Source organism: Hyperolius riggenbachi, chromosome 6, assembly GCF_040937935.1.
Source record: "Hyperolius riggenbachi isolate aHypRig1 chromosome 6, aHypRig1.pri, whole genome shotgun sequence".
Classification (NCBI taxonomy): Eukaryota; Metazoa; Chordata; class Amphibia; order Anura; family Hyperoliidae; genus Hyperolius; species Hyperolius riggenbachi.
The window spans coordinates 34,015,255-34,038,558 of NC_090651.1; the positions used below are offsets into that span (position 1 = coordinate 34,015,255).

The 23,304-nt window shown below is 46.4% G+C and overlaps 1 protein-coding gene across 1 annotated transcript in view; it reads left to right on the forward strand.

Annotated features, from left to right (window-relative positions):
- The window catches only part of COL24A1 (collagen type XXIV alpha 1 chain), a 505,872-nt gene extending 484,760 nt beyond the window's left edge, over positions 1 to 21,112 (forward strand). Inside the window, exons 54-60 of the mRNA XM_068239109.1 lie at positions 3,161 to 3,196; positions 5,943 to 5,969; positions 8,704 to 8,769; positions 10,375 to 10,546; positions 15,436 to 15,545; positions 16,935 to 17,132; positions 20,697 to 21,112. Coding sequence (XP_068095210.1) covers positions 3,161 to 3,196; positions 5,943 to 5,969; positions 8,704 to 8,769; positions 10,375 to 10,546; positions 15,436 to 15,545; positions 16,935 to 17,132; positions 20,697 to 20,840 — 753 coding nt within the window. The 3' untranslated portion in view covers positions 20,841 to 21,112. The remainder of the gene's footprint in view (positions 1 to 3,160; positions 3,197 to 5,942; positions 5,970 to 8,703; positions 8,770 to 10,374; positions 10,547 to 15,435; positions 15,546 to 16,934; positions 17,133 to 20,696) is intronic.
- The last annotated feature ends 2,192 nt before the right edge of the window (positions 21,113 to 23,304 follow it).

Here is a 23,304-nt window from a genome sequence, read left to right on the forward strand (position 1 = left end):
AAACATAGTATCTGACAGGGGGGTGCAGTTCGTTTCGGAATTCTGGAGAGAATTTTGCAAGGCACTGGGAATCACCCTCTCCTTTTCTTCTGGGTTTCATCCCCAGACCAATGGGCAAACGGAGAGAATGAATCAGTCCTTGGAACAGTATCTCCGATGTTATGTGGCTGACAATCAAACGGAGTGGGTTCAGTACTTACCATATTCTGAATTTGCCCATAATAATCTTCGGAGTTCTTCCTCAGGGTTTTCACCTTTTCAAATTGTCAATGGAAGGTCCCCAAGGTTTTCATCACTCCCTGTCAGGACCTCACCTTTCCCTGCTCTGGAGGTCTGGCAAGAGACGCTAAGATCTCTTTGGAGGGAGGTTAATAATAATTTAAAGAAAACAGTGTCGGTCCAGAAACAACAGGCTGACCGAAGGCGTTCTCCCGAGTGGGAGTTTTCTCCCGGAGATCTTGTCTGGATCTCTACTCGGCACATCGCCTTACGACAGCCATCAGCAAAACTGGGACCTAAATTTATAGGTCCATATCCTATAGCTAAAAGGATCAATCGGGTATCTTATCAAGTGACATTACCTCAGTCAATGCGGGGAGTAAGAACATTTCATGTGTCATTACTGAAACCCGCAGTACATGCGGACTCTGGTCCTCCTCCTGTGCTTGTTGACGGTGAACCTGAATATGAGGTTGAGAGAATTCTGGATTCCCGGTTTGTTCAGAATTCTCTTCAATACCTGGTTCATTGGAAGGGTTATGGCCCGGAGGAGAGATCCTGGGTACCAGCACATCAATTTCATGCACAGGAACTCATACGAGAATTTCATGATACTAATCCTGATAGACCTTCATTGGCGCGTTCGGAGACCACGCCTCAGGGGAGGGGTAATGTCAGGCATGGACTCACCCCCACCGCCAGCGGTAGTACGAACGCCGCGCTCGCGGCTGACGTCATCGGGACCCCGAACTTCCGGTCTGTCCCGGCGGCCTCCTCCTCCGCTCAACGGGTCACTAGGAGCATGTCTCAGCAGGGCAGGGCAACGCGCGCACGCACGGAGCGTCACGCCCTTTATGCCCTGAGAAGGAGGATCCCATGAGCAGATTGCCGGGACAGTTGCCGCCCCTTTTCTGACGTCATCGGGGGGGGGGTGGAGATTGCTGAAGTGACAGTCTGCATTTAAGCAGCAGACTGTCAGTATTCTGTGTCCGCTGTAGCGATCACACCCGTGTTAGCTCTCGGATCCACAGTATACCTATATATTGGTGCGGCCAATATATAAGTACTGGAAGACCATACCATTGTGATTTATCTGTGCCTTTGACCTTTTTGCCTGTTTCTGACCTTGCTCTTGCCTCATCCTCTTGTACTTCTGCCGATCTTATCTCCTGTTGCCGACCTTGCCTTGTCTCTCGTTTTCGCCTCTGAACTTGTGATACTGTACCTTGATATTTCTGATCTCCTGTTGCCGAACCCCGGCTCGCTCTTAGACTCCGCCTTAGCCTCCTGATATTGTACCTTATTTGCCTGTGTGTGTACGACCTGGCCTGTCCGACCTCGAGAACCGACCTTGCTGTCAGAGGCGGTTCCTCGCACTGACAGTGACCCTTCCTATTTAGGGTTACTTTCAGTATATCCTTCCTGCTGGCTGCCCGACTCCTTCTGTCTAGGAGAGCTTGGGCTGCGGAAGGAATCTGTACAGTACGCCTTGCTGTACTGAGGCCTAGTCCTCTAGTGTTACTGTTGCACCAATCACTACACTCTTTAGGTGCCAGAGGTTAGTTAATATATCGGATTGTCGGTGAGACTGCAGCTCACTTATAATCAGATATATATCTGCATTCCGGTGATACTGCAGATTACCGGCAATCAGACTCTCTCTGGGCCTATCTACCTTCACAGAACGTGACATCCAGCCTCTGTATGCAGATAACATTCTTTAAACACACCTCGGGTTCTCTTTAACTTTCTAGGCACTTTAATTGGCCTGAGCAAGTTGGCTTGCACCCACGAAACATTGCTTATGCCAATAAAATCAACTTTACTTTATCGTATTTGTGTCATTGGAGAGGTAAGCCACGTCCTATTTTTCTATTTATATCCTGTTATTAATAAAATGTTTTAAAACCTCCTATTTTATAAGTGTATGCTACTGGTTCTCGTTCCCTCTGCAGCAACTGTGTATATAGCCACCATTAGAGATTGTAGGGCTAGAAGAGGAAAAAAGCACAGGGACACCGGGAGCCCGATATCATGTATTATCGTTGTGTGAGTCGAACAGTTAAAGGATAACAATTATACTCACAATTCTGGGTTGCTGTTTAGGCAACCACCATCTGAACATGTGGAGAAGTACCGTCTCCACTCGGCCTTGCTCGGTCGCTGCTCCCAAAAAAAGCACTACTATAATAAATTACAGTGGGCGCCCACGGCGTGGGCGCCCACTGTAATTTATTATAGTAGTGCTTTTTTTGGGAGCAGCGACCGAGCAAGGCCGAGTGAAGACGGTACGCTGCTAACCTTCTGGCCAACAGCACTGTATTTGACCTGAAGAAGCGACTTGTGGTCGCGAAACGCGTTGTCCAGTCCATTGTGCTATAATAAACCCAATTTTATGATTCACGTGTGTATGTACCTTCATAACAGGTGAGACACACTACGCTTATCAATTTACTGATTGTATGTTATAACAAGGTACAAGGGCGCCTCCTACAGTGGTTTGATACCATTAGAGATTGTCAACCAGATGCAGAGAATTCTGACCTGCATGCCAGTTCCAGGCAAATTGTATGCACCTCGGACCTGGAACAATCAAGCGAACTTCGTGTCGATTTTGATTGGCCCAGTTTCATGCTGCATACAATTTTGTTTAGACTGCATGCAATCCAGAAGTATTTGCAGATTGCTGACCACCTCTAGTCGTTATGTGTCATAGCCTTATAAATCTTGCAATGTTCAAATAGAGTACAAAGAAATCCGCCTGTTTGCTGATGCTCCGATAATCAAAGTCAGATTCGGCAACGCAGAACAGTTGTTATAAAATGGTAAAAGATGGAGCTGTCCGCACTGGATGACGCAGGAGCGCTATTAACCTAATGACAGATATATATCAACATTTTGGTAGCATTTCGTAGAATAACCTCTGTTTTTCTTTTTACAGGGACCTCAGGGGCCAAGAGGCCAGCCTGGTCCTCCAGTAAGTACATGAAGCTGCAGAATTTATCAACATATTTGTTGTACAAAAAATCGTGTTGCCACTCAAATGCCAGTCTAAATACAAATCTGGTTTTCATTGAAGGCGGCCTCTCGTTATTCCCCTCATCATTTGTAGTTTATTACTCAGGTTTACTCCAAAGTCCCTTCAATGTAGTCATCATCCTCTTAAAGCAGCAGGGACAGCCATACTAATCCATGGTAAAAAAAAAAACAAGCATAAGTAGATAAATACTTGTTCTACTTATGTAACATATGTATAGTACTATCCACATTTTTATTTCAGTGAATTTTATATAGTAAATAAAGAGAAAGGCATTTTCCATCTTGACTGCGTCTGACTGAAGCCAATCCTGATGTAATTTCCTCCTCTACATTGTTGTCTCCTGGAAACTGCACTGTCGTATCTAGCTTGCTTTGTAAACACGTGAGCACTGCATAGATTGTATTTCAGCAGTTTCTGCGGAGGAGTGAGGTGTATTTATCTTCTCAGCCTCCTGTCACACTGAACTGCCCTCAGCCAATCAGTGAGGAGCAGGAATGTGGGAGGTGAGATAACAAGCTTCCCTCTTCTCAGCAATGTACTCTATTAGAGCCAGGCTGACTGAGATAAGGTTCATTACTGCAGAAACATTTATGATTATATTGGAATACTTGCAATGTAGACTGCATGTAGACTACATAAGAAACACAGAGCAGTGGGTAAAGTGAATTTTATTTTGTGGCTGACATCCCTGGTTTAAAGGATACATGAAGTGAGACAGATATAGATGCTGACGTATTTATTTAATTTTGAACAATACCTGTTGCCTGGCTGTCCTGCTCATCCTCTACCTATAATACTTATAGCAAGAGACCCTGAACAAGTATGCAGCATTTCAGGTGCTCCGAACAAAACTCTTGACAAAACTAGCTGCATGCTTGTTTCAGGTGTGTTGTTCAGGCACTACTGCAGCCAAATAGATCAGCAGGGCTGCCAGGCAACTGGTATTGTTTAACCATTTCTGCCTCCCGAACGTGACGCTCACGTCCGGGCGGCTGCTCTGCTGCGGTGACGCACTTCGGCATGCTCCCCAGCTCCCCCTTGTGGTGTCCCCCGGTAGCCCTGGGATCAGTGAATGGGAACATGGTTCCCGATCACCGATCCATGTCCCCCGCAGAAAAAACGATGCGCTATTAAAAGAGGCTTCAGTCTTTCTGCCCGGAAAAATTTCCGCATCCCCCTTGTACTTCCGCTTAGCGAGAAGCACAAAGAGGGGGGAAAAAATGAAGGTGGCCATCTTGTGGCCAAATAGTAAAACTACATCTACATATTTTTACATTACAATTTACACATATAGCAACATTAAAAATTAACTGTTTATGTCCCACACCAAAATATAACCCAAATAAATTTTTTAATGGAAAAAAAATTACAATTAAAAAAAAAAGAAAAGAAAAAAAAAATAGAAATAAATAGTTACCTAAGGGGCTGAACTTTTTAAATATGCATGTAAAGGGGGTATACTACGAACATTTTTTTAAATTATAAGCTTGTAAATAGTGATGGACGCAAAACGGAAACAATGCAACTTTATTCCCAAATAAAATATTGGAGTCATACATTGTGATAGGGACAAAATTTAAATTGTGTCATAACTGAGACAAACGGGCAAATAAAATACACAGGTTTTAATTATGGTAGCATGGATTATTTTAAAGCTATAATGGACGAAAAACTGAGAAATAATGATTCTTTTTTCCATTTTTTTCTTATTAATCCTGTTAAAATGCTTTTTTTTAAAAAAAAATTCTTAGCAAAATGTACCACCCAAAGAAAGCCTAATTAGTGGCGGAAAAAACAAGATATAAGTCCGCTTTGCACTTGAAAACTAAGGTTGCTTCGCGTGCTAACCTATTAGAGTGTATGCTTACCATGCCCGTGCTAAGCTGGTTTGCACGCAATGTAATGTGTGTAAAACTTTACGCACGTAAACGCATGACTTCACGCGATGTCCTTAGTTTACGCGCGTAAAGCTTTACGCGCATGATATCACGTGCAAAGCAGCTTTGCACGGGCATGCTAAGTGTTAGCACTCTTATGTGAATCAAGCCCAAAGTGATTAAAATCAGAAAGCTGTGGTTGATAAATCGATTTCTGAGTAATTGTTAGCCAGGGCTGGTTCTTGGGTTTGTTTGAAGGATGATTGTTGTATCATGGCCATCTTCAGAATGAACACGCCACAAGATATGGTCCAGGAAGACGTTACAGTAGAGTCTTGGTTATCCGGAACTGATGGGGATCAGCTGATGTTAATAATAGGCCTTGCTAATACAGTAATATACCCCACTCTATGTATTGTACTTTGCCAGTAGTTTTGGGTCACTCTGAGCTGCTTGGATATTTTGCTGTCTCTCTTCTTTCTCTCTGCTCTGTCACTTGCTGGCATCATACCTACTGTAGGTAACCTACAGTTTCACTTTTTTTTGCATATTTTACTTGTGCCCAAACAAGCACAGTTGTTATCCTCACTCAGTTGGTGGTATGGATGGTGTTTGCCGGTACCCAGTGCCTTTTTTTACATGTATTGCGCCCAAATTACCAGGCATAGCGCGGTGCCCAAATTATAACCTTGGTTCTTACTGTTGTCACTTTTGGTATGATAATATTATTACAGATGGCATTCTATGAAGATTACTAAATTGTAGTAAATGCCCTCTGCTTATCTCTTTATTATTTGTCATTTCAGGGTCCACCAGGTCCTCCGGGAAGAACAGTAAGTTTTAAGAACCCCAGAATAGCTAAACATTAATGTGATAAATGCTGAAAAGAATACATGTTATTCCATGTCACCCCTGATCATGTGCCAAATTGTGCTCTGCTGAGCGCTCAAACTCTGCCTCAAATGCCAATCACCGAACCCCCACCCGGCAAAAAAAACCCACATCATTTTCAGGCGCTGCCTTGCCCCATTTCCTCTTTGGTGCCGGTGTGATGTCAGAAATTGCAGCCCCGCATGCGCAGTTGGAGCCTGCGCCCCATTACATTGTGCAGCCACGTAAAACGTCATAAATATCTCCGCTTCCGCACCAAGTACACCCCCGAAATTTTCAGGGGAGGGAGGGGACCCCCAGATCTAGCTCTGTGCCGAATTGCAGCCCCCGAGCCCCGCTGGTTCCCGAGACTGATTGCAGCAAACCTATCTCGGGAACTAGCGGGGCTAGGGGGCTGCAATTCGACACAGAGCTAGATCTGGGGGTCCCCTCCCTCCCCTGAAAATTTCGGGAGTGTACGTGGTGCGGAAGCGGAGATATTTCAGGTAAACAATGTCTAACTTCCCACTGAGCATGCGCAATACTCAGTGAGGAAGGCTGCTTCCGGGCTGCAATATCTGACATTACACCGGCTTACCGATATTTTCAATGGCGGTGCCCGGTTTGTCCAGGAGCTGCATGCGCCCCATTTGTCTGATACCCACATGTCAGTTCAGGTACCCCAAGATTGCCTGAGCTGTAGGTGACAGGGAACCTGTTTTTAGAGCTAATAAAAAAATGTGCCCCCTTAAAGGAGAACTGTAGAGAGAGGTGTATGGAAGCTGCCATATTTATTTCCATTTAAGCTATACCAGTTACCTGGCTATCCTGCTGACCCTCTGCCCCTAATACTTTCAGCCATAGACCCTGAACAAGCATGCAGCAGATCAGGTGTTTCTGACATTGTTGTCATATGTGACAAGATTAGCTGCATGCTTTTTTCTGGTGTTATTCAGACACTACTGCAGCCAAATAGATCAGCAGGGCTGCGGGTAACTGGTATTGTTTAAAAGGAAATTGATATGGCAGCCTCCACATTCTTCTCACCTCAGTTGCCCTTTAAAGTAAACACAACAAGTCGGATGAAGAGGGAAGCCTCTGCATCCTGCAGAGATTCCCCACGTCCTCCTAGAGATCACCGCTGATGCCCAAGACCCTTTTTTAGTTTTGCGTCTGTATTCCCCTTTGTGCACGAGTGCAAGTACGGGTGCACCTCCTTGGTGTACGGGTGCACCTGCGTGGTGTACGGGTGCACCTGCGTGGTGTACGGGTGCACCTGCGTGGTGTACGGGTGCACCTGCGTGGTGTACGGGTGCACCTGCGTGGTGTACGGGTGCACCTGCGTGGTGTACGGGTGCACCTGCGTGGTGTACGGGTGCACCTGCGTGGTGTACGGGAGCACTTGCGTGGTGTACGGGAGCACTTGCGTGGTGTACGGGAGCACCTGCGTGGTGTACGGGCGCACCTGCGTGGTGTTCGTGCGCACCTGCGTGGTGTTGGTGCGCACCTGCGTGGTGTACGGGCGCACCTGCGTAGTGTACGGGTGCACCTGCGTGGTTTACGGGCGCACCTGCGTGGTGTATGGGCGCACCTGCGTGGTTTACGGGAGCACCTGCGTGGTGTATGGGCGCTCCTGCGTGGTGTATGGGCGCACCTGCGTGGTGTATGGTCCCACCTGCGTGGTGTATGGCCCCACCTGCGTGGTGTATTGCCCCACCTGCGTGGTGTACGGGTGCCCCACCTGCGTGGTGTACGGGTGCCCCACCTGCGTGGTGTACGAGTGCCCCACCTGCGTGGTGTACGGGTGCCCCACCTGCGTGGTGTACGGGTGCCCCACCTGCGTGGTGTACGGGTGCCCCACCTGCGTGGTGTACGGGTGCCCCACCTGCGTGGTGTACGGGTGCCCCACCTGTGTGGTGTACGAGTACCCCACCTGCGTGATGTACTGGTGAACCTGCGTGGTGTACGGGTGTCCCACCTGCGTGGTGTACGGGTGCCCCACCTGCGTGGTGTACGGGTGCCCCACCTGCGTGGTGTACGGGTGCCCCACCTGTGTGGTGTACGAGTACCCCACCTGCGTGGTGTACTGGTGCACCTGCGTGGTGTACGGGTGTCCCACCTGCGTGGTGTACGGGTGTCCCACCTGCATGGTGTACGGGTGCCCCACCTGCGTGGTGAACGAGTACCCCACCTGCGTGGTGTACTGATGCTCCTGCGTGGTGTACTGGTGCACCTGCGTGGTGTACGGGTGCCCCACCTATGTGGTGTACGGGTGCCCCATCTGCGTGGTGTACGGGTGCACCTGCGTGGTGTACGGGTGCACCTGCATGGTGTATACTGGTGCACCTCCTTGGTTTACGGGTGCACCTGCGTGGTCTACTGTTCACTTTGCGGAGGCTCAACTGCGATTCGGAAACTTTGGCGCAATGCGACGCAGTAAAGTGTGCTAAGCCCCATTGCCTTGCTGTTGCATTACCCTGTAGTGAAACAGGTTAACACAATGCAGGTTTGCAAGACAAGTATAAAAGGGACCTGAATGTAAGTAAAATACCATTATGGATTTGTGAAATGTACATACGTTAGTGGCTTTTTCCAACAGGCCTACTTATAATTTAAATATATCTGATTGGTGGAGTATTTGACATTTGGCAGGTACTATGTTGTTTTAGTATTGCTAATTTGTTTTTTTTTTTACAGAAACTCACAGACATGAACTCCGCTATTCAGGCCCTCATGGAGTCCCATGCAGCACTGCGGATGGAGGTAGGATTGCTTTATACATTAGAATGTGCTGTGTATACATGATTTCTAGGAAAGACATGTCCCTGAAAAAGCTTAAAGAGAACCCGAGGTGTGTTTAAAGAATGTTATCTGCATACAGAGGCTGGATCTGCCTATGCAGCCCAGCCTCTGTTGCTATCCCAAACCCCACTAAGGTCCCCCTGCACTCTGCAATCCCTCATAAATCACAGCTGTGCTGTGAGGCTGTGTTTACATCTGTAGTGTCAGTCTCAGCTGCTCCCCCGCCTCCTGCATAGCTCCGGTCCCTGCCCCCGTCCCTTCCCTCCAATCAGCAGGGAGGGAAGGGATGCAGGCGGGGACTGGAGTTCTGCAGGAGGCGGGGAGAGCAGCAGACTGACACTATAGAGATAAACACAGCCAGCTCTGACAAGCTGTTTGTCAGCAGCGTGGCTGTGATTTATGAGGGATTGCAGAGTGCAGGGGGACCTTAGGGGGGTTTGGGATAGCAACAGAGGCTGGGCTGTATAGGCAGATCCAGCCTCTGTATGCAGATAATATTCTTCAAACCCACCTCGGGTTCTCTTTAAGATCTATACTGTAGGTGCTTAAAAAAGTGAGGATTATTCAAAGTGGACCTGAACTCAGAACTCCTCTCTGCTCTAAAAGATACACAACAGCATAATAACCTTTAAACAAAAAAACAAAAAACTTTTCTGTTACAGCCGAGATCCTAAAATAAATTTGCACAGTTTCTACTTCCTGATTCATGGAAGCAGACATATTGTTTACAGCCCGTACTTTTAAATGGGCTTATCTGCCATAGGCGGTCATGTGACAAGGGGGAGCTCAAATTACAGCTAGTGATTAGACACAAATGAGGGGGAATTACACAGGCTAAACTCTTTAAACACATACAGGGTGCACTTCTGTTATGTTTTCCTTGTGTCCAATTTAAAGAGGCCCCACAACGACATATAATAGTAATGTAGTAAATTATTCAGGATGCTCACTTTTACATTAAAGGACCACTACGGCGAAAAAGTAAGCATTTAAAATCTGACAGAACCGACGGGTTTTGGACAAGTCCATCTCCTCATGGGGGATTCTCAGTTTTTTTTTACATTTTAAACTAGTCAGCAGATTTGAATTGAGACAATGTTGGGCTTAAGCTGCATGTTGTTAACCCTTTAGCAGCCAAATTATTTAGAGGCTTGTAAGTGCTCCAGACCAATTTATTTTAGCTTACTTGTTACATTTCCCTGCTTCTAATTAGTACTGCTGTAATGTGTATTTATGGCCACTTGTCACTAGAGGGCAGTGTGAGACAAAAACAGGACTTCTGCTTTCAGTGTCTTTAGTGTATATTGTATTGTTTTACAAACAAATGTTAATTTTCAATATTCATTTTAAATGAATCAAATAATTCATATTACTGAAATGTAAATTAAGTTTGTCTCTTTTTTTTTTTCCTCCTGCCATGAATTGTTTCTCATGTTATAACTCCCTCCCTTTTGTCTCTCCTATAAATTCATGCTTCTCCCCGCTCCTGGATTGCTGTCATTTGGCATCCATTGTGTCCTCTACCACTTCTGATTGGATGACCCTTACTGACTTTCCTGTAAACAGAAGAGCTATCAGGGTACTGATGTGTCCATACTGGACTTCAGTGCAGAGATCTTCAAAACGCTCCACTACCTGACAGATCTGATGCACAGTATAAAGAACCCGCCAGGGACCCGCGACAACCCCGCCCGCATATGCCGAGACCTGCTCAACTGCAAGCGCAAAGTGACGGACGGTACGTATGCAAATCGCTGGAATCAAGTCTCAGCCTATTAAAGCATAACTTAAAGAGGAACTCCAGTGAAAATAATGTAATAAAAAAAGTGCTTTATTTTTACAATAATTATGTATAAATTATTTAGTCAGTGTTTGCCCATTGTAAAATCTTTCCTCTCCCTAATTTACATTTTGACATGTATCACATGGCGACATTTTTACTGCTGGCAGGTGATGTCAGTGGAAGGAGATGCTGCTTGCTTTTTTGGCAGTTGGAAACAGCTGTAAACAGCTATTTCCCACAATGCAACGAGGTTCACAGACAGGAAACAGCCAGGACCAGGTCCTTACAGTTTTCTTTGGGAAGGGCTTCAACACAATATCAGCCATACAGAGCCCCTTGATGATCTGTTTGTGAAAAGGAATTTCTCTTGGGAAAGGGGGTATCAGCTACTGATTGGGATGAAGTTCAATTCTTGGTCACGGAACTTTAACCAACGACTTTACTTCACCCTTAGTAGCCGGTACGCCTTTCCCGCGAGAAATCTTTCTTTTCTTGAATCAGGGGGTCTTTGTGGCTGATATTGTGGTAAAACCCCTCCCACAGTGTGATGTCATTACCATGGTCCCGACAGTTTCCTGTCTGTGAACAACCTTCTACCTTATCACATTGTTAGACGGTGTGTTTATAGATGGTGGCAGTTGGTGCTGTCTATTTTTTCTTGTCTGCAAGCAGTAAAGACAAGACAAATAACATTTATTTTGCGCTTTTTCCCTGGCGGGCTTAAAGTGCCAGAGCTGTAGCCACTAGGGCACGCTCAGTAGGCAGTAGCAGTGTTAGGGAATCTTGCCCAAGGTCTCTTTACTGAATAGGCTTACTGAACAGGAAAAGCCAAGATTCAAACCCAGGTCACCTGTGTCAGAGGCAGACAACCTTAAAGAAAACCTGTAACGACAAAAAGTTCCCCTGGGGGGTACTCACCTTGGTAGGGGTAAGCCTCCGGATCTTATCGAGGCTTCCCCCCGTCCTCCTGTGTCCCACGGGGGTCTCGCTGTGCCCCTCCGAACAGCGAGGATGTAAATATTTACCTTCCCGGGCTCCAGCGCAGGCGCAGTATCGGCTCTCCGCTCGGAGGTAGGCGGAAATTGCCGATCGCTGTTGGGCCGCTCTACTGCACAGGCGCAACTCTCCTGCCCCTGCGTATTAGAGCGTACCCGACATGGAGATCTGCTATTTCCGCCTATCTCCGTGCTGAGAGCCGCAACAGCGCCCCCCGCTGGAGCCAGGGAAGGTAAATAAATGTAGCTTGTCAGGCTTGTCGAGCCAGGATTACCGGAGACTTCGGGGGAGCCAGCGCTGGATTGCCTGCAGCTACAGGGATGGGGGAAGCTTCATTGGGACCCTGAGGCTTCCCGCTACCGAGGTGAGTACCCCCCAGGGGAACTTTTTTTTGTTACAGGTTCTCTTTAACAATTACATTATCCAGCTACAATATTTATTTAACACTTCTGGTTCAGTATCTATCAGTGGATTTATATGAGAATATATAAGAATTGAAGAGATCAGTTCAGAAAGGTTTTTGTTCATGCCTGCCAGTAGTAAAGATGATGACCTTGTGGATCAAACAACATGAATGAATTACATGGCGAATATCAATCATTTCTTGACTTAGTGCAGGGCTGGGCAAACTCTGCTGCGGACCGCACGCCACATTCCTTACATTCCAACTCCCCTACCTCCCTGCAGAGTTGCAAGCGGGTGGAGGGGGATTTGAAACTCACCTCGACAGGGGCGTTTCTCGGTTCCTGGGAGATCCAGGGCATCCCTGGGCACCAAGAGGAAAAGATTGTGCTGCAAAAAATGGGCATGGTTATGCGATGGAAAGTGGGCGTGGTCATAGGTGGGGCCAAATGTGCATGAACATAGCAGTGGTGTAACTTAAATATATTTGATAGGCAGTATTTGACATAAATAAGCCCCTCACCTGGCTTCTGTCTGTCTTGTTTTCGGCTGGCTGGCCTGTGTGCTGTACTCAGCTGGTGGTGATGCCGGGCTTGCTGGTGGTGATGCCGGGCTTGCTGGTGGTGATGCTGGGCTGCCTGGCTGGTGGTGATGCTGTGCCTGGGGCTTTGCTGGGTGCTGGGCCTGGGGCTTTGCTGGGTGATTTGCTGCGGGTTTCACTGGGGTGATGGCATTTTTGGACGCTTTGCTGGGCTGCGGGTTTTACTAGGCTTTGCTGAGCTGGAGGCTTTGCTTTGCTGGGCTGAAGCCCGGAGGCTTTGCTGGGCCCGGGGACTTTGCGTTGCTGGGGCTTTGCTAGGCTGGGCTGGGGGCTTTGCTTTGCTGGGACCGGGGACTTTGCGTTGCTGGGGCTTTGCTAGGCTGGGCTAGGGGCTTTGCTTTGCTCGTCTGGGGCCCAGTGGCTTCAGCATAGGTAGCTAGGTATAGATGCCTTCAGATATAGGGGTCTTCAGTATAGGTAGGTAGGTATGGGGCATTCAGTGTAGGTAGGTAGGTATGGGGTCCTCAGTATAGGTAGGTAGGTATGGGGCTTTCAGTATAGATAGGTAGGTATGGGGCTTTCAGTATAGGCAATGGGGCTTTCAGTATAGGTAGGTAGGTATGGGGCTTTCAATATAGGTAGGTAGGTAGGTTAGGGGCTTTCAGTATAGGTAGGTAGGTATGGGGTCCTCAGTATAGGTAGGTAGGTATGGGGTCCTCAGTATAGGTAGGTATGGGGCTTTCAGTATAGGTAGGTAGGTATGGGGCTTTCAGTATAGGTAGGTAGGTATGGAGCTTTCAGTATAGGTAGGTAGGTTAGGGGCTTTCAGTATAGGTAGGTAGATAGGTAGGTATGGGGTCCTCAGTATAGGTAGGTAGGTATAGGGGCTTTCAGTATAGGTAAGTAGGTATAAGGGCTTTCAGTATAGATAGCAAGGTATAGGGGCTTTCAGTGTAGGTAGGTAGGTATGGGGTCCTCAGTATAGGTAGGTAGGTAGGTATGGGGTCCTCAGTATAGGTAGGTAGGTATGGGGCTTTCAGTATAGGTAGGTAGGTATGGGGCTTTCAGTATATGTAGGTATGGGGCTTTCAGTATAGGTAGGTAGTTAGGTATGGGGTCCTCAGTATAGGTAGGTATAGGGGCTTTCAGTATAGGTAGGTAGGTATGGGGTCCTCAGTATAGGTAGGTAGGTATGGGGCTTTCAGTATAGGTAGGTAGGTATGGGGTCCTCAGTATAGGTAGGTAGGTATAGGGGCTTTCAGTATAGGTAGGTAGGTATGGGGTCCTCAGTATAGGTAGGTAGGTATGGGGTCCTCAGTATAGGTAGGTAGGGGGTCCTCAGTATAGGTAGGTAGGTAGGGGGCTTTCAGTATAGGTAGGTAGGTATGGGGCTTTCAGTATAGGTAGGTAGGTAATTGGGCTTTCAGTATAGGGAGGAAGGTAATTGGGCTTTCAGTATAGGTAGGTAGGTATGGGGCTTTCAGTATAGGGAGGTAGGTAATTGGGCTTTCAGTATAGGGAGGTAGGTAATTGGGCTTTCAGTATAGGTAGGTAGGTATGGGGCTTTCAGTATAGGTAGGTAGGTAATTGGGCTTTCAGTATAGGTAGGTAGGTATGGAGCTTTCAGTATAGGTAGGTAGGTATGAGGTCCTCAGTATAGGTAGGTAGGTATAGGGGCTTTCAGTATAGGTAGGTAGGTTAGGGGCTTTCAGTATAGGTAGGTAGGTATAGGGCTTTCAGTATAGGTAGGTAGGCATGGAGTCCTCAGTATAGGTAGGTAGGTATACGGGCTTTCAGTATAGGTAGGTAGGCATGGAGTCCTCAGTATAGGTAGGTAGGTATACGGGCTTTCAGTATAGGTAGGTAGGTATGAGGTCCTCAGTATAGGTAGGTAGGTATAGGGGCTTTCAGTATAGGTAGGTAGGTTAGGGGCTTTCAGTATAGGTAGGTAGGTATAGGGCTTTCAGTATAGGTAGGTAGGCATGGAGTCCTCAGTATAGGTAGGTAGGTATACGGGCTTTCAGTATAGGTAGGTAGGTTAGGGGCTTTCAGTATAGGTAGGTAGGTATGGGGTCCTCAGTATAGGTAGGTAGGTATGGGGCTTTCAGTATAGATAGGTAGGTATGGGGCTTTCAGTGTAGGTAGGTAGGTATGGGGTTTTCAGTATAGGTAGGTAGGTATGGGGTCCTCAGTATAGGTAGGTAGGTGTGGGTCTTTCAGTATAGGTAGGTAGGTATGGGGTCCTTGGTATAGGTAGGCAGGTATGGGGCTTTCAGTATAGGTAGGTAGGTAGGTATGAGGTCCTCAGTATAGGTAGGTAGGTATGGGGCTTTCAGTATAGGTAGGTAGGTATGGGGTCCTCAGTATAGGTAGGTAGGTATGGGGCTTTCAGTATAGGTAGGTAGGTAGGTATGGGGCTTTCAGTATAGGTAGGTAGGTAGGTATGGGGCTTTCAGTATAGGTAGGTAGGTAGGTATGGGGCTTTCAGTATAAGTACGTAGGTAGGTAGGAATGGGGTCCTCAGTATAGGTAGGTAGGTATGGGGCTTTCGGTATAGGAAGGTAGGTAGGTAGGTATGGGGCTGGGCTGGGCTCTCCCCCCGCTGGTCCCCGCACGTCCCCCCGCCCGCTGGTCCCCCGCACGTCCTCCCGCCCGCTCATCTACAAACAGCGGCAGCTTACCTCTGTCTGGATTCCAGCGTCAAGCCTGGAGACCAAAGCCGCAGACCTCTCTCTTCCTCCATCTGTAGTCACACCCACTTACCACTTCCTGTCAGCTGATCACTCAGCTCACATGTTTCAGGGCATTTGTCTTAGGTCATAGGGTCATTTCAGTTAACCTTTCTGCTGAGTTTTGCCATGGAGGAGATAGCTTAACATTCAGCCCTGTTTGTTGTGTCTTTTAGGGAAGTACTGGATCGACCCAAACCTTGGATGTCCATCGGATGCTATAGAGGTCTTCTGTAATTTCACAGCAGGAGGACAGACATGCTTATCTCCAACAACTGTGACAAAGGTATAACACTGTCTTTTCCATATTGGTTTTCAATAGTAGGTTTAGAACTAATAGCCCCGCTGCCACTGCAGTGGTGGTGGAGGCACCTGGCAGCTGGAGAGGCACAGGGGCGGTGCTGGGGGGTGGTCTAGTACCTAATATAATTCAGAAAGTGCAGCAGAAGCCTTGTATATGACCTGTAATGATGCTGAAAGCACAGCAGAAGCTGGGAGCCTTCTACATTACCTGCTCCGGCAATCGCATTTCCTCCACTTCCTGGTTAGTTAGCAAGGGCCGTGCACCCAGCCAATCACCATGCGGCTTCAGTCCTTGCATGGTGATTGGCTGGATGCATGGCACTTGCTAACTAACCAGGATGTGGAGGAGACGCGATTGCCGGAGAAGGTAATGTAGAAGGCTCCCAGCTTCTGCTGTGCTTTCTGCATCATTACATCGGGCACAAGACCGGGCGCCCCTAGCTCCTGGCCTGTTAGCATTAGGAATCAGGTGTGTGTGTGTTTGGGGGGGGGGGGGGGGATTTTGGCGTTAAGGTTTATGCATTGGATGCCTGGGTTGGTTAGGATTAGGCATTGGTTGGGGAGGTCTGTTACGGTTAGGCATCGGTTGGGGAGGTCAGTTAGATTTAGGCATCAGTGGGGAGGTTGGTTAGGGTTAGGCATCAGTTGGGGAGGTTGGTTAAGGTTAGACATCAGTTGGGGAGGTCGGTTAGGGTAAGGCATCAATTGGGGAGGTTGGTTAGGGTTAGGCATCAGGTTTTTTTTTTTTGGGGGGGGGGCGGTTAGGGTTGGGTATCAATAGTAGGAGGGCTTAAACGAGAGTAGGGTCAGGCTAGGCAATAGTAAAATATTAGTAAACATTACAAATATTTTACTATTGTAATTACATAGAGCCCAATAATAGAATATGGGTAATTTTACTGATATCCTTCTAGTGGCAGTTTTCCTCATCAAAATTTCCTCACGCCTCTATTCCATATACGCTACCACAACTGTAGTACATTTGTAACTTTTTGTTACAGTTCAGGTGTCCTATAAATATAGTAACAAGAAGGTTGCTCAAGCTATGTTCTTGGCAAGAAAAATGCACTGCTACCAGAAGATCAGTTGGTTGTTAATAGTGAACCTGTGCATGTTTATTCACTGACACAGATTTTTTTTCTTGCTACCCTTTATCACTTACTAAATCCTACTGAAGCCGATTTCATAAAACTGGTGTCAGGGTTCTCTGTTCTATGGCTGACAGTTAGATTCCAACTCTTACATCTAATCCTCTTTATAATATAAAACATCTGCTTTCTATAGTGTTTATAAATCTACCAGTCAGCTTCAATATATCAAGAGGCCACCAGCACGCTCTGTGATATTAACTGATATTTTCTATTTGAACCAGCTGGAGTTCGGTGTAGGCAAAGTGCAGATGAATTTTCTCCATTTGCTGAGTTCGGAGGCTGTCCACAACATCACCATCCATTGTCTAAACACTCCCGTCCTCAACGGAGACTCGCCCCTTACCTTCAAGGGATGGAACGGCCACAAGTTTGAAGGAAACAAATTACTTGAAAGAACAGTGCTTCTAGATGAATGCAAGGTAACAACACCTCACCGGGTCAACGGCATCTCCTAAAATGCTCTATGCTTGAAAATAAACCAATCAAAAAAGTGGCCCAAAAGTGGGGGCGTCGGCTTATTATTGAGTCAGGTTCTGGGGCTTATACAGTGCATCCATTGAAATAGTGCATGGTATCTATTATTATGTCTTTGTCCTTGTTCTAGACGGCCATCTTACTGTCTCCTTTGCATCTCTTGCCACTAGTGGTCCAGGGCTTTACTCTCTTCTTGTCCTGTGCAGCCATCTTCTTGTCTTCCTTGCAGTTCTATATTCGCCAGTAAAGGTCAGCAGAGAGTACAGAACTGCAAGGGAGATGGGAAGATGGCTGCTCGGAGACCAGAAGAAAGTGAAGGCCTGGACCTCTAGCAGCAAGAGCTGAATGGGAGACAGGATGATGGCCGCCCCAGAACATGGAGAGGCAACTATATATACACAATCACGGGACTCTGCATCACATACACTATGAATCAAATACACTCTGCATCACATACATGCACAGGGGGAGGCACTCTGCATTACATACAAGAGGATAGGGGGACACATTGGGGTTTGGCTTATATTCGGGTTACTGATTATTTTGGCTTTTTGATGGGCGAAAGTTTGGGATCGGCTTAGTCTCAAGACAGCTTATACTCGAGTATATACTGTATACGGACCACAAATATACTCAAAACTGAGCAAGGCAAATTCTGAACACAATCACGTTAATTAGTGTAAATTATTAGTATCGCCTTTGTAAGTGAAGTTTTCAAATTGAAAAATACTTTGTACAGCTGTGCATCTACCCATACAGACATAGCAGCTCTGCATGGCATTTACGGTTATCGAAGCGGAGGTCTTAAAATTGCTCACTCCTGCTGCCAGTTAACTACAATGGCCCATATGCAATTCTCTTTTTCACCTGCTTTTTCTCCTAGGTGATATTTTTAAATTTGTCAATAAAATGCCTGCTAAGCCACCAGCCAGCAAGAAAATACTCAAAGTAGTTTTGATAGTACTGTTGTACGTACTTCTCAGTTCTTTTTCAGTTGAAATGTGCTGGAAAGTTATTTTAAAAAGAAGATGAAAAATTATCTCCTAGGAGAAAACTCAGGAGAAAAAGTGAATTGCATATGGGCCAGTGCCTCTTCTCCTCATAGACACATTTGGCCCGATCCAATTCCTTCTCCTAAATTTTCTCCTGGGAGATAATTTTGAATATTCTGTTTAATATAACTTTTAACCATCTGCAATTGAAAAAGTACCACAAAGTAAGTGAAAACGAAGTGTCAAAATTATTCTTAGTACACACACGCCACACACACACACGCCACACACACACACACACGCCACACACACACACACACACACACACACACACACACACACACACACACACACACACACACACACACACACACACACACACTAGAGACACACACACTAGAGACACACACACACACACACACACACTAGAGACACACACACACACACACACACACTAGAGACACACACACACACACACACACACACTAGAGACACACACACACACACTAGAGACACACACACTCTAGACACACACACTAGAGACACACACACACACACACACACTCTAGACACACACACACACACACACACACACACACACACACTAGAGACACACACACACACACACACACACACACACACTAGAGACACACACACACACACACACACACACTAGACACACACACACACACACACACACACACACACACACACTAGAGACACACACACACACACACACACACACACTAGAGACACACACACTCTAGACACACACACTAGAGACACACACACACACACACACTCTAGACACACACACACACTAGAGACACACACACACACACACACACACACACACACACACACACACACACTAGAGACACACACACTCTAGACACACACACACACACACACACACACACACACACACTAGAGACACACACACACACACACTCTAGACACACACACACACACACACACACACACACACTAGAGACACACACACACACACACTAGAGACACACACACACACACACACTTTTTTTGCCCACATGCCCTATTGGTTGGTTTCCCTGTTTGCAACCTCATTTTGTGACTACTGTACAACCATATTTTACAATGATTTTTCCATCATCTGAACACACTACAGTAGTCGGACTCCTGTTGTCTCTGTGTGTATTTTCTTAACGGTCTTGTCTAATATCTCTCAAGCTTTGTTTTAATAAAAAAATCCACCCCCCCCCCCCCCCGGGGATACTTACCTCAGGAGGGGGAAGCCTCTGGTACCTAATGAGGCTTCCCCCGTCCTCCTAAGCCACTGTGATCCAATGCTAGAAGTCCACCACAAATACTGGGGAGGTAAATATTTACCCACCGCAATTCAACACAGTTGCAGTAGCGGCTCTCCGCTCGGGCTCCGGCAGAAATAACCCTAGCCCGATCGGGTCTGCTCTACTCATACTGAGTAGGCTACTCAGGTCTGCGCAGTAGAGCAGACCAGATAAGGCTCAGCTATTTCCATTGGAGTCCGAGAGGTAAGCCCATAGCCGGCCTTTGACCTGAGCGACTGGAGCGGTCGCTCAGGGCGCCGGCTTCCAAGGGGGCTCCTATAGCTGGCTGCCTATACCGAGGGCACCTACACCTGACTTCCTATACTGGCGTCACCTATAGCTGGCAACCTTTACTAAGGGGACCAACACCTGGCTACCTATATTGGAGGCACCTACGCCTGGCTACCTATGGGGGGAGACCTTCAACTGACTTCCTATACTGGGGGCACCTATGCTTGGCAAACTATATTGAGGGCACCTACACATGAGATCCTATACTGGGGGCACCTGTCTGTCTACCTACCTATACTGAGTCTGAGGGTGTTTTTTTTGAGGGGGGCGCACTGCGGCTATAACGCGTGGTGCAAATTGTCGGTGCTGTGCTATCATTCTTTATTTGGGTGGAGGGGGCGGCTAACTGTCCCACTAATAGTTTTTATTATTATTCCTGAATAGTTCAAGCCTTCATTTTAAGTGAATTCAGGATAATGCACTCTTTCCACTCATTCAAGGTTATTAATAGTATTTTTTCTATTATACATATGTGATGTGTCACATCGTCAAAAAGGTTAGGAACCACTGCCCTAGGAGATATCTTGGGAGAAAAGGTGAATTGCATATGGGCCTGTGTGTGCGCGCACACGGGAAGAGGATGAAAAGGGGGGGGGGGGGGGGGGCACGAAAATCAGGTTTCGCTCAAGGCGCTGTGAAACCTAAGGCCGGCCCTGGTAAGCCACTTCTGCACTGCACTGGATCCAGGGAAGGTAGATATTGCCGACATTCTTGTCAACGGTGGTTTCTATGGAGCCAGTGCTGGATTAGGAGGATGGGGGAGGCCTCTTTAGAATCCAGAGGCATCCCCCTCCCGAGGTATGCATCCTCCAGGGGGGATTCATTTTTTTACAGATTATTTTAAAGATTAGCTGTATATTAGTTTCAGTTCATTAACAGAAACTCTTGTATGTTGCAGGTACAGGACGGCAGCTGGCACAAAACAAAGTTCACGTTTCACACTCACGAAACCAACCAACTTCCCGTCATTGGAATGTCCCACTTGGCTCCTCCCCTGAAAGGACAGCACTACTTAGAGAACGGTCCTGTCTGCTTCCTGTAGTCCAGATGCCCGGGGCAGCAGCTTATCACAAGTCTCTTTAATATAAAGAGCGTTATAAATTTAAGAAGGTAGCAGTTTTGACAACTGCGTTCATGTCACGCATCAATGTGCGATCTTCTGAAGAAGCCGGAAGAGACTTCCTCCTAAGAAGGACGTATGGCATTTAAGAAAAAAAATATCGAACTTGTTTATTGATAGAGTATTTAAAAAAATGTTTTTGTAATAATCATTGGTGTTTTTTTTTTTATAAATAAAACTTTGAAAAACAAGAACTTTATTTGAACACGAACAAGTGAAAAGCACTGTACAAGTCACCTTCGAGGAAGCAACCAGCTTGCCTGGGAGCAGTACTGGTTACTGTTCCAAGAAGTGCAATAACGTGGTCGAAAAGTGAATTTTACGGCTCAATAACTCCTCTGATAGGAGGAAAAAATCACTTTCATCGTCAGCATGCCTAGCGACATCCAAGGGATGAAACACTAAGTTAGATTCTGGTTCTTCATAGACAAATACCTCTTGTTAGGTGGTATCCTACCTCTTATATGTTGCCTGGTGCTCCTGAGAGTTCCGGTCACCCAAAAAAGGAGCCATTTTGTTGGCAGGAGAAAATAGCCTATCAGCTCGTTAGTTCTAATGACATCACTCGCTGTGTATGAGAGGAATCAGCGTGGGAGACTTGAGTGCAGGACACAGCTGGTATATGGCTGATCCTGCTGCTGCACAAGTTCCTGGCTGTGTTAAGTATTATTCCCCCTCCAGGCCGCCATGGATAGTGGGTGAATGAAATAATTGGGCTTCCAGCGATTGCTGGAAGCCGAATTATTGTGTTTTAAAAGTAACTTCAGCCCCGTCTTCTGACCGCGCCGAAGTTACTCCCTGTGCGCTGCTATAGCTGTAATTCCTGTTACAGCCTATGGTGGCGCCAGCTGGATATACTGTGTTCACACTCGCTGTGGGTCTGTAGTTATTTCTGTATAGTGCAATCCTGGATACCTGTTGCATACATACCCTTATCTGCTCTAAGTGCTTAAAAGACACCTTTTAAAGGGGTTTCAAATAGGGAACCTTTGGTTTCAAATTTAGGGACTCCTGGTTTCAAATAGCTGAAAGGGCTGCCATGTTTGAGAAGTTATAGCTAGTTTTTCATCTTGGATCCGCTTTAACAAGTAACTTGTCTATATATCTTATCTAAAGCTTAGATTTAGAGTTTACACAGCAAATCTAGCTGCAAAAAGCTTCAACAGTTTATGATTATTTATTCCTGTGATACAATGAGGGCAGCCATGTTTTGTTTGTTACATTACAGACAGGCAAGCTGATCTGCATCTCCAGCCCTCAGCCTGTGAAAACGTCACTCCCCTCTCCTCCTCCCTCCTCCCCTCTGAAATCTTTGGCTAGTAACCTCCTCCTCCCCCACCCAGACTGAGCTCCCATAAGCCCTTGCTACTAAGGCTTAGAGTGCCAAGGCACTCTGGAGAAGTGTGGGCGAGGCTTGTTTAGTTTATAAGGAATTAGAGTATTAAAACAAAAACAAAAAACTTATTTGGCTTGAGGAATGCCCTATAAACTATAGGAAAGCAACACAATTATGCAATGAGTAAAAGTTAATCTCGGATCCACTTTAATCCTACTTCTGTGGTGAAGCCAAATACTTTTTTGTTTTTGTTTTAATACTCTAATTCCCTATAAACTAAACAAGCCACGCCCACAGGTTTTCAGAGAGCCAAGGCACTTTCAGACAGTAGCAAGGGCTCATGGGAGCTCAGTCTGGGCAGGAGGAGGGGGAGGTATTACTAGCCAGAGATTTCAGAGGCAGAGGGGAGGAGGAGGGGGGATTAGGTTTTTTGCTCAAGATGCAGATAAGCCCGCCTCTGTGTAATGTTTACAAACAACATGGTTGCTGTCATTGTATCACAGGAAGAAATAATCATATTCTATTAAAGCTGAATGCAGCTAGATTTGGTGTGTAAACTATCTAATTTTAGATAAGATATATAGACAAGTTACTTGTTATAGTTAGTTTTTCATCTCGGATCCGCTTTAAGTAGTTCCTGTGTTGTTCCCTGTTGTTCTCTTGCATACATAGTATACTCTGCATACTCTTATTTTATTGAGTCTGCCCACATTTCATACAACCATAGAACACAAAGGAACTTTTTGAGTTTCGTATCGTATTTCGTATAAAACCTCAGCCGTCACAGCAACAACTCCTCTAGTTCTCCCCCCTACCCTCTCCATAGAGCGTGAACATGATCGTCAGCAAGTATGAGGAAAGGCCATTTGTAACGATCAAGAACAAATGTGTCAGATGACCTTTATAGCAGTTGTATACGGACATTTACAGCTCTGGACAGGCCTGCTAACAAAATGGCTGCTTCCACTCTGGGTAGCAGGTCCTCTTTAATCAACCAAGGTGCTTACGGATTCAGTTGGATCATTCCCGATCTCTGTATGTACTGGCTAC